General features: G+C 37.4%; 1 protein-coding gene across 2 annotated transcripts in view; it reads right to left on the bottom strand.

Annotated features, from left to right (window-relative positions):
* Positions 1-500: 500 nt before the first annotated feature.
* The window catches only part of SEMA3E (semaphorin 3E), a 144596-nt gene continuing 126359 nt past the window's right edge, over positions 501-18737 (bottom strand). For both annotated transcript variants that reach the window (XM_035549404.2, XM_035549405.2), the window contains 7 exons: positions 16717-16939; positions 14045-14136; positions 12821-12862; positions 9416-9582; positions 3651-3718; positions 2963-3102; positions 501-998 (listed from right to left, as the gene is read on the bottom strand). In XM_035549404.2, coding sequence (XP_035405297.1) covers positions 546-998; positions 2963-3102; positions 3651-3718; positions 9416-9582; positions 12821-12862; positions 14045-14136; positions 16717-16939 — 1185 coding nt within the window. In that variant the 3' untranslated portion in view covers positions 501-545. The remainder of the gene's footprint in view (positions 999-2962; positions 3103-3650; positions 3719-9415; positions 9583-12820; positions 12863-14044; positions 14137-16716; positions 16940-18737) is intronic.

Below are 18737 nucleotides of genomic sequence, written 5' to 3'. Positions count from 1 at the left end.
AATAGGGTTTCCCTTCATTATCTTTAGAAATAGCAGGACACCATATTAACACATCTCACTGTTCTCAGTGATAAATTCAGACAGGTCACAATCAAAATGAGAGATCTTAAGATGTGCTGCTTTCAGAAGCATGAGATACTTGTGAAACCAAGAAAAGATATGTTATATTTTTCATCCACTTGTGAATGCTTAGCTATTTGAATTTGCTTAAATATGCCATCATATGCAACAATATACAGAGCAAGCATGGTCCACACAGGAAAGTGATTCTAGCACTCAAAGTCTGAAGATTGTCACGCCCTCCTTAATGCACAACTCTGATTGCATTGACCTACTTAGAAACAGATAGTTAAGAAGATTTTGTGTAAAATTCTTCTAAACAGTCATCATGAGTGTACAGTATAACTTAGCATAGCATTTTTGTTTTCAGTCCTGATATTTTATATATATAAACCTGTTTCAATTACCAAAACCAAGACTGATTTCTCCCTCTTACTTAAGTTCAAATAAAATTTTGCCCAGAAACATCAGGTGGATTTTGTCCATCAAGAGTCAGCTATGTTCCTGGGCAGTCGGTAATGTTCTGGCCTGATCCTTGCCTTCTTCTCCTGAGGGTTGGTGTATTTCCACTTGGATGGAGACATTTTCAGCTTTTTTCTCTTCTTATCTGTACACCAGACTTTCTCACAGTATTCCTCCACCCTCTGGAAGTTGCTGTAACCTATCAGTTGAAGAAATTCCTTGTACCATGGCTTTGATGCTTGAGGTATGTTGCTCTGCATTGGGCACGGCATTTTGTGAGGTATCTCCTCCTCGTAGTCTTTATTGAACATTTCTTCTACACGTTCTTCTTCAACTATTTCCAGGGTGATTTTCCTTACAGTGTGAACGATGCTGTGTTCCACTGTCTGACAAAAATAGATCCCTGCATCTAGGCGATGCAACTTCAGGAATAACAGACCAAGGTCCATTTTGATTGTTCTGTCATCTGTCCTCACCTGAAAAAAGAGATTGATGCAGTAATAGAGCATAGATTAGAGTTCATTATTGCAAAAAATAGGTGTGATTATTTTTGAAAAGTACTTTCAGGAATATATTAAACTTGCAGAGGAAGATTAAGGATCTAAGCTCCTTTAATTCACAGTTTGTAAGTAAATAAAATATTTACTTGAAGTAAAGAAGAGGTTGAGCTGTGAAAGGAAAGCAATCTAAAGAATCTGGCAAGCATGGTAGAACAGACAGTAGAGCAGATAGTTTCCTGCTTTCCCAGCATGAGTTAGTCGTTCGTGGCTAACTCACAGAGAGAAGTTAGGTTAAAACATGCAGATAAACTACTGGATGGAAAACAAGTGGGCATTTGCCAGCTGACCTTCAATAATTGTCCCCGTGAATGCTCTTATACAAATGTTTTTGAAGCAGCACCTGTGTTTATATCTAACCGTAGGACCATTATGATCTTGAAGCCTCAGTTCTGAGTTTGGTGTTGGAATTCCCCCTGCATCTTCCGAGAACTAGGTTATTAAATATGAGGCATTCAGAGATGCTAGCATGCAGGGAGCACTGAGCTGTCTGATCTAGCCAGCAGAAAAGCCCAGCAGAATAATGGAAGCCCCATTTTTCTATTTAAGCAGTAAAATGCTGAATATTATTTAGAAGAGAAGTGCTTCAGTCTGCTTGGGATTACCTTTTTCTAATGACTATAGAATTATTCATGTAAAACAGAATAACTATCGGGGGAAACATTAAAATACATTCATCCTGGTAGTATAAAGATGTACTGGAAGGTTAGAGTCTCTCTGAGTTTGTGCTTCTGGTGCTTAGCATCTGAGGTGCTGGGTCTAATGGGATATATGAGGACATCCTCCTGCCCAACCCTGTAAAAATCCTCAGAATTCACTGCCTTTTGTGAAAGAACAGATTAACAATTCTACTGTAGGAATGATCATGAATAATAGATTGGGATCTCCCAGTAAAATACATTAGGAAATACCAAATGTGAAGGTCCCTCTGAGAATCTGGGACTTGGACAAAACTTCAGGAAGAAATATGTTTTATGGAGAGTAGGGATGGCATCCATCCTGCTTAATTTTATATATCTACAGCTGTGTGTGGCATCCTCGTTTACTTTTGTATTCAGTGGTTTACATAGTCATTTTTTACTTGACCAAATGAAGCTGTCTAGCTTGGCATGAGATGATACCACTGGCTATACCTGCAACACCAGCTATTCTGACTTCAAAGCAGCCTACAGGGACCAGCTCCCACTTAGATATTTTTATTATAAATGTCCATATTCAATATTAGATGAGTCCCACTCCTCAGACTTAACCCTTATATCTGTATATGTCTATGGCTGAGCTGGAGTTTGCAGCACAGCCTAGCTGCTAGGGAGTAAGGAAACCAACCATATCCTTTGGTAGTGTGAGTCTTTCCTCCCTATGTGCTTACACATACTAAGTGGGGATAGCTAAGCTGACATGTATCAGATAGGTACCGGGGAATTAAATATGGCAACACTCATGAAGTACTTTAATAATACCACAGTGCATGTATAAGAGGCAGAGAACCACCAACACTCATTTTCAGATGTCTCTGTGATGTAAGGGCTGAGGCAGCCAGAATTAATAGACATTAAGCAAGACTAACACTGGGAGTAATATGTATACTTTTCACCTCTGCAATAACATACAAAGAGAAGTGGTGGATTCCCTTTTGTTCTGAGACATTCAGTCAAGTTTAGCTACATCTAGAACATCTGTGTAGTTATTCAGTTTCAAGATGCTGAACTCAGACACCAGATGAAATTCTATTAATTCAGTGGAGCATAATGATTCAGATGAACAATGATTTTCCCTTAGGCCCATGCACATTTCAGCAACTGATGGCAGGCCTTTCAGTGAAGATGTAATATTCTTAACCATGGGATCTTTTAATTAAAAGATTAGGACATAACAATAGTTACCTCTTCCTTCTTAGTTTCATGGGCTCGCTGGACAAGCCAGATTACTTTCGCTTGTAAGGTCCGAGGTGTGCACTCCAGTAGGGTGCTATTGTACTCTATTCCATAAACCAATCGCTCCTCAGTCTTCTCCAGAACTTCTCCTGGTGTGAAAATAAAGGTTTTAAAAATGTCTGCCACTTTGTTTCTGACAATACTCTGTCTTCAAGTTACATTTACTTTTAAGAGTGAAATTTAATCTACATCCAACCAGATAGTTACTGACAAGTGATGCCTGGTAAAAGCTGCTAAGTGAATTTTCCCATCGTCTCAGCTTCTGTCTGTTTTGCCATTCCCAATACCAGTGTCTGAAATCAACATTTTCCAAGGTTTGGACAACAGCGTTAGACACCGCCCTGCCCCATCTTCCCTCATGTATTACCATTGGAAGCCTTTGCCCAGGGGTCAGAAGGGACTCATGAGATTCATTACCTACATCCCTAATGTCAACAACAGGACTGTAAAACTGCACACACTCTATTGCTTAAACTTGGATGATATGGGCTCATCTCCATAACTTTTATAGTTTATTATAGGAATATGCCAGTAAAAAATCTCAGGTGAGATCATGGTCTGGCCCATACTATTGGCAAAATTTGTGTTTTCTGTTCCAGGCATTTGGTAGCAATGTGTAAATGTGTGAGTAGATTACCAATGAATTGCTGGCCAAAGCACTGCTGAGCTGCATTTCCATGTCGAACATCTTGTCTGCGGAAACGTCTGGAGGGGAAAAACAGAATTGTTTGAGAAAACATGTTTAGCTTACAGATTACTGGGGTTATACTGGAGTGGCATTCAATAAAAGCATAGAGAGCTAAATATTGGTTCCTAAAAATTTAGCATTGTTGAGAGAAATACTCATTTATGCATTGGTATTTTTTCTCAACTCAACCTATTGGTGATAGTGTCTGAAAAAAATGATGTAGATTTTAATTAGAAATGGTCATAACTATGTGCAGTTTACGTGTAACTATACTAACACTATAAATAGTAAAACAAGATCTTCTGAACCAACTGGGGAACATTCCGTGTTAGGAAGTGGCAAAGAGATCTTTAGCCTGTCTTTGGGTTCCCTCACTCCTGAAACCATGGAAAATTTCCTTTTATTTTTCTTTTATTTTTCTTTTTTTAAATTTTTATTTTATTTTTTTAATACAAAAGAATAATAAGAAGCATAATTGTACAGTGTATTCCCAGAAGAATTGTACTTTTTATCACAATTTTGTTTTCTGAATGTCCTGATAAATACAATTAAGATTGCTTACTAGGGAAAAGAAATTGGAATGAGGTATCAGGACAGATGTAGTATTTCTAACAACCTGAAATTTAGTTATACCAAGGATACATTTCCTGAATTTACATAAAGAGCAATTCCAATATTTAAAGCATAGCTAAAAAGAAGATGGAGACTCCCTCTTTAGAAGGAGCCACATAGAAAAGACGAGGTACAATGGGTACAAGTTGCACTGAGAGATTCTGATCAGAAATAAGTTGTTTACTATCTACTGCCATAGGTAGTAGATGGAGATCATTTTCTGAGTCCTGTCACACAAATAGACTTTTGGTCTAGTGGTACTGGAGGACCAACAGAACAGCTTTAGCTTTTACTGATATTCAGAGTAGCAGAGACAATGTTTTGCCATTGTTGTTTCAGTGGAATCTGCAAATTTGGTGGGGACTACATGGGGACTACTAGACAGAAATGCTAAAAGTAATTGCATCTTTCTGAATGAAAGCTGAGATTCTTAGATAGTAACAAGGCTTTAACATGCCCTGGGAGTTCTCATTTTAATGTATGGACGTAGTAGCCATGGCTACTGGTAACTCTGTAAAGTGCCAGTGTTAAATAATACTGCCAACAGCTTTGCATATCTGTGTGTACAGGTTATTCAGAAGCGACATTTTCTTGCACAAATATACATAAATACTATAGACATTAACCTTAAAAGGAACAAACAAACAAACTCCACTGCTGTGGGGCAGCCCTATCTGGTAGGAACAGAAAAGTTAGCGACACATGTATACCAAGTACCCTTCATTACTATCATCATAGAGCTAAAATATCATAGTCCTGTAAGATACAATATTTCTCCAGTCGTTGGAATGATTCAATAAAAAAGAATTATTTGTTGGATGGATTTTTGCTATTGTGAGTGTGAAGACATTTACCTGTGCCTTCACTTGCTACTTTTTGAAGAGTAGAAAAAAATGAGAAGAGGTGCTGAAAGAGAGAGAGATGCTGGGAGGTAAATGTATTTCACAAATATTGACATAATCCTGGTATTAGTTATCTTTTTTTCTTTGTAATCAGTTCATACAGAATTCCATGAATAATAAACTACCAGACAACAGTGAGATAAGCTACTATAAAGAATAATTTTCAGTGACTAACAAATGCACTAAGTACACAGAAATGTCTTTTGTAATCCTCAACTTCATGAATTTAGATTTCAGTCTGTAACTCTGTGTTTTCAGGACTTTGGAAAAGATGATTTATAGGAAAACAATATAGTCATCATCCTCATCACCATTATCTTCATGTTTCTTCATTATTTTGTAGGGATAGATGAGGCAAAGTCAAAATGATTCACAGAGAAAAGGCATCATTGCAGTTTGAATAAATAAACCAGTAGATTGAGTTTTCATTTGCAAAACCAAATGTTACAACTGAGTGATGTTTGAGTTAGCACCTGGATGCTATTCTGCAAAGCATTTCATTCAAATGCCTGCATATAACTGAAGTAGAAACTTAAGCGAACTGTTAAAATATTCTTTTGCCTGCAGGCATGATTAGTGCCATGAAACGCCATTCAGCAGTAACATGGGGACTTAGGAAAAATGCATAGGATTTTATCTTCTTCGCACAAGGTGCTGTATACAAGCAGGCTCAGTACACAGGGAGAAAAAAAAATAAATTTTGGGAAAAAAAAAAGTCTGTTTGGAGCTCTCTTGCTAACCACGAGAGATGAAGCATGCTAACCATGAGAGATGAAGCATGCTTGTGTTTGCCAGTGGAGTGGGTGGTGAAGAAAGGCTAGAGAGGGAGAGGGGGCAGGATGGCAACTGTCAGCTTCCTATAGTTAGCAGAGTAACAAAGGGTTACCAGATCTACCCCAGCTGAAAGGCATTTTAAAGTGACTCCAGCGTTTTTGCAGCCTAGACATTGAGCTGGCACAGTGAAGAACCTCATCTGTGGAATTTAGTGCTTGTTTGGATAAAAATTGAACTTGCCTAAATTAGATTACTGAGGTAATAGTGAACTAAAACAGTTCTTTAGGTCCTGAATCTCTCTGCTTTTGCAAGCATACTTCATCAAAGTTGAATGCAAAATAATTTCCTTCTGACATCTAATGTATTTGCAGTATGCAGGAGCCATACACCTGTAACTACCATGACACTGTAATATGCTATGCTGCCAGCATTATGATATGGAATTTTTGGCTCAGTGTTTATGTTTCCCTAAATAAATCCCATATTTAATTAATTAAACAGGCTATGAATTTGCAAGGAATTAAAATATAGGCTTTCAAATTTAAATCAGTACCAGCTGTTAAGCACAGAGGGCTTTTTTGTTTGTTTGTTTGAATTTGTGCTGCAGTTCTATCTATATCCTTCATGTGCCTTAGTTTACAGTTTTTCTATTTCATGTTTCTCTAAATGCTTGTCATACCTTTTAGGCATTAAGCTCTAAAGCAGTTGGCATTTGAATCAAAGGGAGCAGTATACATTGTGCATCCCTGCTTTAGTTCAACTCTTCAGCAGCAGAGCTGGAATTAAAAGAGCTCTTGACGGTATTCTTACTGCACCAGCACGGCTGCCCATACAATTCAGAAGCAGACCTACACGTACAGTATAAAGGCCACATTTCTGCTGGCAGTTAAAACCAGCATAAGTGTACTGCAGTATTAAGCTCATTGCTCCGTGAGGCCCCATGGAGGTATGGCTGCCAGGAACAGGGAGAACAGGCACACTCTAATGCCTCTGGTCCTAATGTTACTTGTATGACCCTGCGCAGCTTGTGCAAAAGTCTGGAGCCCTGAGACAAGGCCAAGCCAAATCAAGAAGTGTGTGCTCTGGGGTGGGGCATTAATATGTCTGGAGCCCAGGGCAGCCATGGCAGGGTTATCACCTGCTCAGAGTTGCTTGCTATTAGAAAACTCCACGTCATCTATTGAGACCTTCCCTTTCCAGAAGTGCTTTCCACCTGGAACCCAGCAGGAGGTAAATTAAAACAACTTCCATATGTGTGTCCTGAGGAGCTCTCCTTGCTTCACCATTTATTGCACAGTTAATGTAAGCTCATAACTTTTAAAATGTTCTGAGCTTTAGGTATGAGCTAAAGCGAACAAAACAGATACTATACATCCCTCTCAGTATTGTAAGTTCTTGCTAACTGTTCCCCAAACTCTTACATGTAAAACAAATTTTACAGACCTTGAGAACATTCAATAGAGTGCAAATCCCTTCTCTAATACTGCAGCTCTTATCTTAAGAACAGAAGGGTGATAACAGCAGTATTTTCTTCTTTTAGAGACTGACCTGCTGAATGTTCCGGAGGTAAAGCACAGGAAGGTGCCTGGGGTGCTGCCCCATATCACTCAACCCTGGATAAATGCATGCGTCAGGGAACTTAAGGGCTGCTACTCTGGAAATTGTCTTAGGTGAGAAATATGCTAAAAATGTGCAACTGAGTAAAGGAGTTTCTTTTATCTTTTCATAGACAATAAACAGCCTGCAACAGAACAGCATAAATGTGGGTGCAGGCCTAGCCGGCTGGTAGGAAAATATTTACCCCCTACTTTCTTCCCCAAAGGACATTTAAATCATTAGATGAGTAACCAATACGCATTAAAATTATGATAATTCAACTTATACATACACTGTAGGAAATAAATCTCCCTGGCCCAGCTGCTCATCTCTCTTAATCCGGGGTCGGTATTCTCACACAGAGCAGGCAACCAGAGCGCACTTCCTCCCATAGGTCTGGTTGCAAGAGACATGAGAAGACTATGCAATCCTGCTTGTAAAAGTGGTGTGGATTTCCTACTTGGTTTAGCTTATATCTCGGTGTAATAACTCCAAGAGATTTTAAAATCTGCAGTCATTGGCTCTGTTTCTCATTTTGACTTTTTTATGTTCCCTACCCAAAAGCTATGTTACCCAACAATTCCTGCATTCGTTATCTTTTACAAAAGCCACAGAAACGTCTGTTTTGTCTGGATAGCAGTGATTTTGTTTGAGTGTATCCAGGTTCATGTGAAGATAACATGTTCAGGACAAAAAAATAAAATAACCTTCCTGGTTTTCCCTAAAAAGCAATAATGAATTTGGGGATACTTTGTTTTGATTGAACAATCTGCACTGGTTTTCAAAACTGTCTCCAGAAGTTATTCAATTAATTCTGAACCCTGGAGTCAATGTAGGTGTAGTATATCTAAACATAAATTATCAGAAACAGTACTTGTAAAAATGCCACAGAAAGGGCTTGACTTAGACATAACCAGAGTTTTGCTGGCTAAGGATCTGAGTGACTCTCTCTAGTTGCAGAGAAGACACAGTCCTGTGAAAATGTCTGGATTAAAATGTGCATGTTTTATATATCTGATCAGGTATCTATGGACCTAAGCTGGAGAACCTGGAGTTGAGAGGGCAGGAAGAGGATAGATATATGAGAAATTACTGCACAAAGAATGAAGGCCAGAATCCTTAAGTGACTGGGCATGGAGAGGAGAAGTCTGCCCAATGAGAGTTAAAGCACCCAAGTTACGTTTGTGATTTGAACTGGCCTCCAGAGCAATCTGATTTTATAAAGTCACTTTATAAAGTCTGTAGCTTTTGCAGATATCCTAGTTTTGTTTTGTCTGGTGGAGGTGCGTGGCTATTAAGAAAGAGTGGTCTTTCTCTTTCTTTCTTTCTTTTTCTTTCTTTCTTTCTTTTCTTTCTTTCTTTCTTTCTGTTTCTCTTTCTCTCTCTCTCTCTCTCTCTTTCTCTCTTTCTCTTTCTCTCTCTCTCTCTCTTCCTTCCTTCCTCCCTCCCTCGAAATTCTATAGTATACATTATTGCTGTGTGATACATTTTCTGTTCAAATACTACCAATATATGTCCCTGACGATTTAAGGAATGAAACATCCATATTTTCTCTGCCCACCAGATGAAATAAAAGGAAATTGGGGTTTGTTTAAATAATGACTAAGTAGACAGTTTTCTTCATTCATAAAATATTCTTGGTACTGCAATTTATGCCATTCTGTTAATTCAGGTCCTTAGCTATTCCCTAAGGCTCGCTAATAACTTATCAGCTAATATATCTTCTTACTTATTTATATGAAGGGGAGATATGAAGTAATTTGTACTGCATTAGGAACTTTTATTAAGCTATTTTGCAAAACGGATTTCACAAAAAGAAGCAGTTCTCACCTCTTTGCCTGCATTCCTGTGGGATAGTACCGGGAGCAGGAGATGCCATCCCAAGCACAGTAAGGATCTCGAGCCAGGCAGCAGTCAGCACAGGCTGTGCCATACATGTCACACTGGTGGAACTTCACTTGTGCTATGACTGACTCAGATCCAATGTAGAGTTGTTGCTGGAGAAAAAAAAAATAAATTATATATATATATATATATCTCCCATGTATGATTTCTAGAACTTCCACTAAAATTTCTGCTACCACTAGAGTTTTAAAGAAATGTTATTCAGCAGATTGCCAGTTGTGCATCTAGCCTGTGACCTGAGGGAGGCAGAGTTACTCTGCAGGAAAACTGATTACAAACTAAACTCTCCTGCATGAGAATGGAGGTGCAGAAGAAAGAATCTAGAATGAGCAAGTTTGGCTTGGCATTTCCTCGCTTTGGAATTTTCAGTTTTGTAAGCTTTGTGTTTGAATAGAGGGGGTTTTACATGTCTTTTTCTTCCTCAAGGTAGTTTCCAGTGCCTCCCTCATAACACTTGTTACCTAACCGATCATCAAAAACAAAAAACAAACAAACAAACAAAAACCCGCAAAACTTGACTTAAAGTCTTTAATCGAAGGAGTTCAAATTTGGCAAAGTTACAAGCAACCTCAGTATTAAAATTGGAGTTATCAGGATTTAACTCTTGATGTGGCTACATACATACAATATAGTCACATATACACATGCACAATAGTTCTATGATTTATATAATCCCTCAATGCACAGAAGATAGGTATTTTTCTGGTACTGTGCTACCTTTTCTTGTAAATTAACTGGTCACAATCTACTTATATATATATATGTATATATATACACACATATATCACCATCATTCATTCTAAGACTGCTTGAATGAAGTTAATGTAACTTTCCTTTTCAAAGCAAATGAAAGATGATAAATCTGATTCACAAGTTGTTGATGTAAGACATAAAAAATCCAGAAAAGAATAGCTTGAATTTGCAGAGATTTGAGAAAAAACTTGTTGCTGGTGAATGTAAATTGACTTAACACAGAAATACAGTGTGCACTGCAATAGGAACTGATTTTGCACTGCTCTCTTCAATGTTTTTGTAAGTCAGAAAAAACATTCCTAATGATCTCTGAATTGTGCTTATCCTAATGGACAAACATAGTCCAAGCTTTCAAATTTTTATAGTTTAAAATTGTTTAAAGCTGGAAAATACAGTCAGCTCATTTAGTCTGGCTTGCCTTTCACAAACCATGGAATTTAATCCAAATAGCTCATTCTTGTCCCTGATTACACCTCCTATATCTTTCTAGGTCTCAAAATTTTAACTGTCAGAAATGTCAGTGGAGGAGACTAGGAGAGGCTGTTTGAAGCAATGTTTAAAGACTTCAGCTGAGATAAAACAGATAAACAGGAACTCAATCTGCTAACCTAAAATGATGAAACCTAAGGTCCTTGTTCAAGGGGAATTCTTTCGTCTTCCGAGACTGCAGCATGACTGTCCCAGAACACATGAACAATTCTTTCAATGAAACATGCAAAATGGGATTTTCTCTTTCATCTCTTAGAAAGAGTAAGCTCTACTGTAAGTCTTGGTTCATCAGAGGATGGCAAAAAGCATCCAATATCTAGCCAAAAGAACATCAAAGCACATTCCCTCCCAGCCACACGGATAAATAACTCAACCCTGAAACACAGTATTTTATTATATCACTGACTAAGTGAAGGCTGTTTAGTATTACAAGGATGTTGAAACAAAGCTAGCAAGGAGATCTTTACAGACTTACAAACTCCAAAGTCCAAGGTGACCAGCAAAAATGCTTCAGTAGAGAAACTACTTTTTTTTTTTTTTTCCACATAAACTCAACTGCACTATACTTCTGCTCAAAATCATGTTTTAAAGACAAAATTACTTGGTACCAATCATGTGCCTAGCAAGTATTCAAACATTTTATTGTCCACAGTACCGGGAAATTCCTTTTTATTTCAAGATTTCAAGAACAAATAAAGGCTCGGTCGAGAATGGATAGTGAAAGCATCCCTGAGGAGAAGGACCTGGGGGTCTTCATTGATGAGAAGCTCAACATGAGCCAGCAATGCATGCCTGTAGCCCAAAAAGCCAACTGTATCCTGGGCTGCATCAAAAGTGGAGTGGGAAGCAGGGCAAGGGAGGGGATTCTCCCCTTCTGCTCTTCTCTCATGAGATCCCACCTGGAGCCCTGCGTTCAGCTCAGGGGCCCTAGCACAAGAATGACATGGAAGTATTAGAATAAGTCCAGAGCGGGGGCACAAAGATGATCAAGGGGCTGGAGGACCTCTCCTATGTAGACAGGCTGAGGGAGTTGGGGTTGTTCAGCCTGAAGAAGAGAAGGCTCCAGGGAGACCTTCCAGTACCTAAAGGGAGCTATAGGAAAGCCGGAGAGTGATAGGACAAGGGGTAATGGCTTTAAACTAAAAAAGGGTAGGCTTAGATTAGATATAAGGACAAAATTCCTCACTCAGAGGGTGGTGAAGCACTGGAACAGGTTGCCCAGTGAAGTTGTGGATGCCCCATCCCTGGAAGTGTTCGAGGCCTCTTTGTCCAAATAATTACTTAGGTGTAATGATAGACAATCTAATCTCCAGAGCTCCTTTCACAGTCTATGGAAAAAATATAAATTGATCCAAGAAATAATTTGGAAAACTTAAAGTTAGGATCACTCAGAGGAGTTTGTCTTTCTACATTACAGAGAGAATACAAGTTGACTAGTTACCAAGACTAAAATGATCTTTGAGGCACACTCACACCTACTATTAATGTAGTCTTCATTCTTTGTTACTTGTGTTTTACTACATTTCTGTGCACCTATATTGCAATGATCATCTATTCTGAGAAGTAACCATCCTGGTGGTGGACTCAAAAGGGAGTTAGATCCAAACAGCTCTGCCTTTCATGGGCCACTGAGTATTTAGGGGAGGCAGCAAGGCTCTTTTAGGACTCATATCCCTGTGGGGCTGAAGTGTGTCTGCTTTTATCAACAAGGAACTTTTCTTTGGGTTGCCATATCCACCAAGCTAATCCTTGATGTTCTTACTATTTCAGCAACTCATGGATCAAATTTTTTGTTTGTTTGTTTTGTTTTGTTTTACTTGTTTTTTTTTTTTTTTTTTTTTTTTTTTTTGGTGTGAACAATATGTATAAGATAAGGAGATTGATTAAAGAGTTTTAATGTTAGATTTGAAAAACATTAATGTTTCATAAAGGAACACAGCATATAACCATAAGCTTGCACTGCAAAAGTATTACATGTTATGAGACCAGGTCTCATTAGAGATGATATACATTGTTCTCTCTCTCTCACTTATAGCTTTGTTAAATTTGAGTCATAGTCTTTGCATGTCAAACTCATCAAATACTTACCCTTTTTGATGAGATTTCCATAGAAATTATGGGAACTGGCACCTAGAAAATAGGAAGCATCCTTACTTAGAAAAAAAGAAAAAAAAAGTAGTTTTGCTGTGACAATAAATTAGGTAAAATAGTGTCGGTGTTTACTTAAATTCATCTCTGCTAGACACTTTGATTTTCTCTAACTTCTGATGATACAGAAAAATGTGAGGAAATTGTTTTTGAGAAGTATTGCTTTAAAAGATTTTATTTAAAAACAACCAGCCAACACTTAATTCAGGATTATCAGAGTCACTGGAACACTAAAATTTCCCTGTCAAACATAACATTAGCTCTTGCCACCACTGAATCCCTTTTGTCATACTCAAGAGTGATAAGTGGAGTGTTCTTTATAACAAAACATTCATTGAAGATAAGGTAAAAATAGCAGGAATTCCTTCTCATACCATTTTCCTCTCTGCCCTCTGCTCAGATTTCCTGGAGCAATGGCAAAACACAGCCCCTAATAGGTCTATAGAAAACAAACATTTTTCCCCCAGGGTAGCAAGTCCATAGTTACATTGCCTAAATTCAGATGCCAGATTTAAATATCTACGTTTGGATGTTAGGTTTTCCCTGTGGTTACAAGTGGGTTAGCCTCCTACTTCATGTGGCTAAAATAAGGTGATGTGAATATTCATTAAGTGAATTTCATTGTTACCTTTGCCACATACCGAATAGTGAGCTTTAGTCTTTGTTTATTCTTAAAAAAAAGTGACTTTTGCCTCACCAGGAATGAAGTTTACTCACTGTAATGACACATTAACTGATTCACTCTTTCTGGGAATTTGCTGTTGTTGTTGTTATTATTATTATTAATAATAATAATAACAATCTGGTCCTCTTTTAAGCCTCCAACATTAAGGACACATTTTTGTGTCTGCAGTTGCAATCTTTTAAATAGTTAATTAGATATGAGGGAAAATTAAGTAAAATGCAGGAAGTTTCTAATCACACACTAAGCATGTAAATAGAAAGACAGTGTTGCTTTGCCACAGAGTGCTTCAGTACTTAAACTTAACTCCACTTTAGAAAAACTTTAGTAGAAAATGAAGATTTTATGTCATATAATATCTAGATAATAAGAAAATTTCTTGCGCACAATTATATATTTGTCTATCCTCAGATTTTTTGACACTGTTAACTGAAAAACATCTAAGACAGTTGTATGTATGTTTCAAGTACAGCACAGTTTACCTTGAATACTTGTAGCTCTTCAAGAATCACTTCTTCCATTGATTCTGCTTCTTGATTGTAAATTGTAATGACTTTCAGCACAATTCCATTATCTGGGAATAAAAATAAAAAAAAAAAAATAAAATTTATAATTGGTGGAAACTTTTATGTGGCCTTTAAAGACATTAAATAACATCTTCAAACTGATCATGGTAAGGAACTTATAAATACATGTAGTTGCATATTGCTGTTACTGATGAGGGTCCTTATACTTAGAAAATAACCATATATGCTAATTTGTTCCAAAGACATTGTGACATGCTCTGGTCCATCTGTCAACTAAGAGGCAGCTGAGACATCCTTGAGCTACCTGATTAATTGACTAGTATTTTTCAAACTCTGGGCCAGAACCCCTTGGTGAGCAGAAAAATGATCTAAGAGGGTTAAAATTTTGAGAAAAATAAAAGAAATGAGAGTAGGCAGAAGCTGAGTCCATCAAATCAGGGAAATATAAAGTGGCTTTAATTATAAGATATGAGTGTTGACACTAGTTAGGAAACTACTAACTATCCTTAGTTTCTGGCAGCAGCTCTGTTCTTGAGGCAAGAGTACCAATGCTTTCAGGGGTTCATTACAGACAGTTCTCTTTCTCTCAGTGAGCTGCTGTTGAGCAGCTCACTGTAGTAATCAAAGGAAGATGAACCAAAGAAAAGCTGCACTTTCAAAAAGTTTAAAGCACATTGGAATTTAGATCTATCAGTCTTTCTGTCAGTACATCTCTTTCAGGAAATTAAAACACAAGAGCAGCATCTGGTCTTCCACCACTTCAGCTTTGTCTTGCTGACTATTATTATAGTAGTCTTACTTTCCTTAATCTGAAATCTGTCATCAACAATGCAAATATCGCTTCTTTTCTTATGTTACTTTCAGTCATCCTTGATTTACAGGGGAAATTTTAAGCAGACAGGCAGTGGGAAAAATGTTCAGCAAAAGATGAAAGGGGTGAAGATAAAGAGGAACCATTAAACTGGGGTCATACACCACTTCTCAAAGTGAATATGTAATCCATTTTATGTTGGAACAGTAAAAAAAAATTTAAAAAAAATTGAGCTCTGATTTTCATAAGTCCTTCTTTAAATCCTGCTGATGGACATAGTGGAAAGTTCATTCTGACATTCAGACTTCCCTTTTGACAAACCTGCACTGCTACCCTAAGGAAACTTCTGCTGTGCTGTAAGACCCTGTTTACTAATGTTACATAGAAGGTGTTGGACTCAGATGAAAGAAGATTAACGCTTTCTAACATTATATTGCTGAAAGAAGCAGTGAGGTTTTTGATGGGAGCTTTGCCAGAGTGGAGGTGGCAGGAATCATCTTAGAGTTTCTAAACTCCAAATACCTATGATGGAATTTCTCGTCACCTGAGATTAGGCAAGAAGACTAAGCAGCTGTTAGGTGCCAGTCCAGCCCAGCTCTAAAGCGCATACTTAAATCTCAATGGTTTCAATTTTGCTAAATAGAGTACTTGTGTACAAGTATTTGATATAGTATCTAAATCATAAATGCAAGTGGAAAATACTAAAAATCTAGTCACCGTTATTAAATCTGCTGTAGAAACGTGACACAATGTTTTATAGACCACACTAAGTCCAACACCGAGACCATACAGAAGCCATTTAAAAGCTCAGAATACATCCCTAGTATAAATAAGCCTTTGCTATTCTACAAGCTTTCTTCTTTTGAATGTTCTCAACACTGAAAAGTGCTTTCAGAGGAATCAGAGGAATTTCATTAGTAAAAAAATAATTCACAGTAAATGCTTGCCTAGACAAAAATGGTCAAAATGATTTATGTCACCACTTCTGTTGTTAGCTTGATAAAATGTGAATGTTGAATCCTTGGATTTTTTACAGGCGGATTAGACATGACTAAAATTATGTCCAGTTCTAGGCTTTCCACTTATTTTCTTCAGTTTTTTTTTTTTTCCTTTGCTTAGGGTTACAGCACCTCTGTGACACATTATACCTTATTTATACTTATTTGGTAGGTGTTTAAAAAAATCCTCTTTAAACAAACTCTATGTATCTTAGAAAACATCACAAAAGAAAGGCAAGAAAATTTTGCAGGAAATTTCTAAGTTTCTTTTTGAACCATAAATTTGGGTATAGTCCCCTTCCTTCCTTGAGCTGTGTCATAACCCAAGTCTGGAAGCTATCAATTTCTTTTTAACAGTAGCGGATAGATTTGTCATCTCCAGAAATGGAGGAATTTGAACTGATATTTCTGAAATTAGTTATCACTTCTATTTCTCCCACAGTAAAAGTCTCAACTCAGAAACATATTCAAATACATGTTTGTGTTGTGAAGTTTTAAAAATAAGGTCAGGAACTGGATTAAAAGTTCTTGTAGCGTGAAGGAAGGTGATGGTGAATACTATACTTAAGTCTCTAGTCCTAGTCTTTAAAAGTTTTTCTTACCATTATTCTTCTGTATTATATTATCGCCACAGTGAATTGTATGTCTGGAATGACTAACCACTTCTGTAAGGCTGTTAGTGAAGATTGGCTCAGTCATGCACAGAATTATTCTTAAAATGACTGTTGTACTGCTTCATTATTTTTGGACTGTAGGCAATTTCATTCATCCTGGAGGTCAAAACCTGTTAAATCAATTGTATTCCTAGTTTTATTTACCTGTGCCAATGAACAAGACATCATATTGCCCATCTTCAGCTTCTACTCTGTCCACCGCTATTTGTTTAAGATTGTACTTCCCATCTGTTTTGACTAGTATTGGTCTTTTATGAAAAGGCTTGATGGGCTGATACATCAGTGGATGACTCCTGGCGAAATGGACAGCTTCATCAGGATAGTCTTTGGTGGTAGTGTACAGACCTCCATTCACTTTGCTGGCACACTGCAAAAATATAAAACGCAGATTATCCTGAAGGTTTGCCAAGTAAATTGTCAGAGACTAGTATTGTTTTCAGGGGTAATGACAAGTCTACACCAAACCTGGCATAAAAACTAGCACAGAACACCACTGTAGTCTACACCTTATGAATGTATGGATTATTAATCATGAGAACCCAGTCAGCAAGGTCTATTAATCAGGCTTTACTGAACAGAGACTTGACATTCCCATGTTTAGAAATAGGAAACTCCTATTGACACTTCTGAATTTTGGAAAAACAACAACAACAACAACAACAACAAAACAAAGAAAACCACCACCAACAACAACAACCACCAAAAAAAAAAAATAGTGTTTATTTCTTCCCCAAATTCATACTGAAGATGTAATCAGAATGGCCATTGACAGAGTTAAGAGAAAAAGGTTTCCTGCTTCATCAGAGAGACACCCATGTAAGTCAGCAAAATAGTAATACTTGAAATCAATCTCTACTCTAATTACTTTTGATTGCAAAATGTATTACCGTAAGAAACTAAGCACACTTAAAAATGATTCCAGCAATGGTAATTCTCGATCTCCAGTGTTCTAACAGTATTACATTTGATTCCAATTCCTATCTCATGATGGCAGTATTATATATCACAGTTTAGCTCGAAATACCAATGTTTGCAATGATCAATCTACCATTTTGCAAATACACTTTATTTCAATGATTGATTAAAAGAGGCTTACTCCTTTGGTCAAATATGCAATTAGAGATAATTTAATGCGTTGCATAGAGAAGTTAATTTTAGGATGCTTTGTGAAGGATATAGTGTTCCCTAACTGTACATAGATTCTACATTTCCAATTTGCTTCGTGAAGTCTAATTGAAACCATTTATGATCAAGCTAGAAATAGCTCAGTAACCATTTACTTTCTCCAAATATTCATAAGACAGTGTGGTTTTAAGAAGCATTTCAAGCAAAGCCACAGTAGCAACATTTCCCTACTTAAATTGGATTTTTTTTTCAATCAATAAAATGAAATAAAATACTCTTTGTGTTTACTAGAAACAGTAATTTAAAACTTGTGTTCAGCTGTAATTGACAAGAACAAACTCCTGCACTTACCAAGTGGGGCAATGTTTGTTTCCACTTTTTGGCTTAGCTTCAGGAAAGTATTTGTTCAGTGTTGACTTTAAAGTAATTGTCTAATCAACCTAGTGATGGAGTTTCATTGGTTATTTGAAATACAGAGACAGAGCAGGAGCGTGAAGATAGGCTAAGTCTCTGCTTTCCATGCACTGCACAGCATATCAAATGAATAGTCATTGTCAAGTTCCCTTTGCAAACTTCTAGCCTTGGAGAGATTTAATAAAAATAATCCTTCACAGACTTTTTGTTTTTAATTATAGAAAATAAAGTAGTCTAGAAAGGGAACAGTAGATGCAGCTGTCCCTGAAGTCTATCAACACCATTTGAGGTAGCTTATGTCATTCTCAGAAACACTGCTGTCCAAATACACTAAGTGAATTGGCAGAGTAGGATCCTAGTGTATTGCAAAAGCAATGCTTCGAGCAGACTTCAGAGAGCAGCAGACTGCAGAGCCTGTCAGACTCAGAGCAACTCCAGCAGTGGTTTTCTATTTATTTAGCCCTGAGCTCTCCTCTTATTCCTTATAGACTACATCTTTTCCAATTCAATAGCTGAGATGAAAGTGCTGACTCGCAGAGGTGCCTAACAGTAGGATGTATTTGGCCTCTTTTCACTGTCTCTTGTAACGGGAAAGGCAGTGAGATTCACCTTACCAATATGCTGAC

The sequence above is a fragment of the Cygnus atratus genome, chromosome 1, assembly GCF_013377495.2.
Source record: "Cygnus atratus isolate AKBS03 ecotype Queensland, Australia chromosome 1, CAtr_DNAZoo_HiC_assembly, whole genome shotgun sequence".
NCBI lineage: Eukaryota > Metazoa > Chordata > Aves > Anseriformes > Anatidae > Cygnus > Cygnus atratus.
The sequence above is the reverse complement of the archived record's forward strand: the minus strand, read 5'-3'. Positions and strand labels throughout refer to the sequence as shown.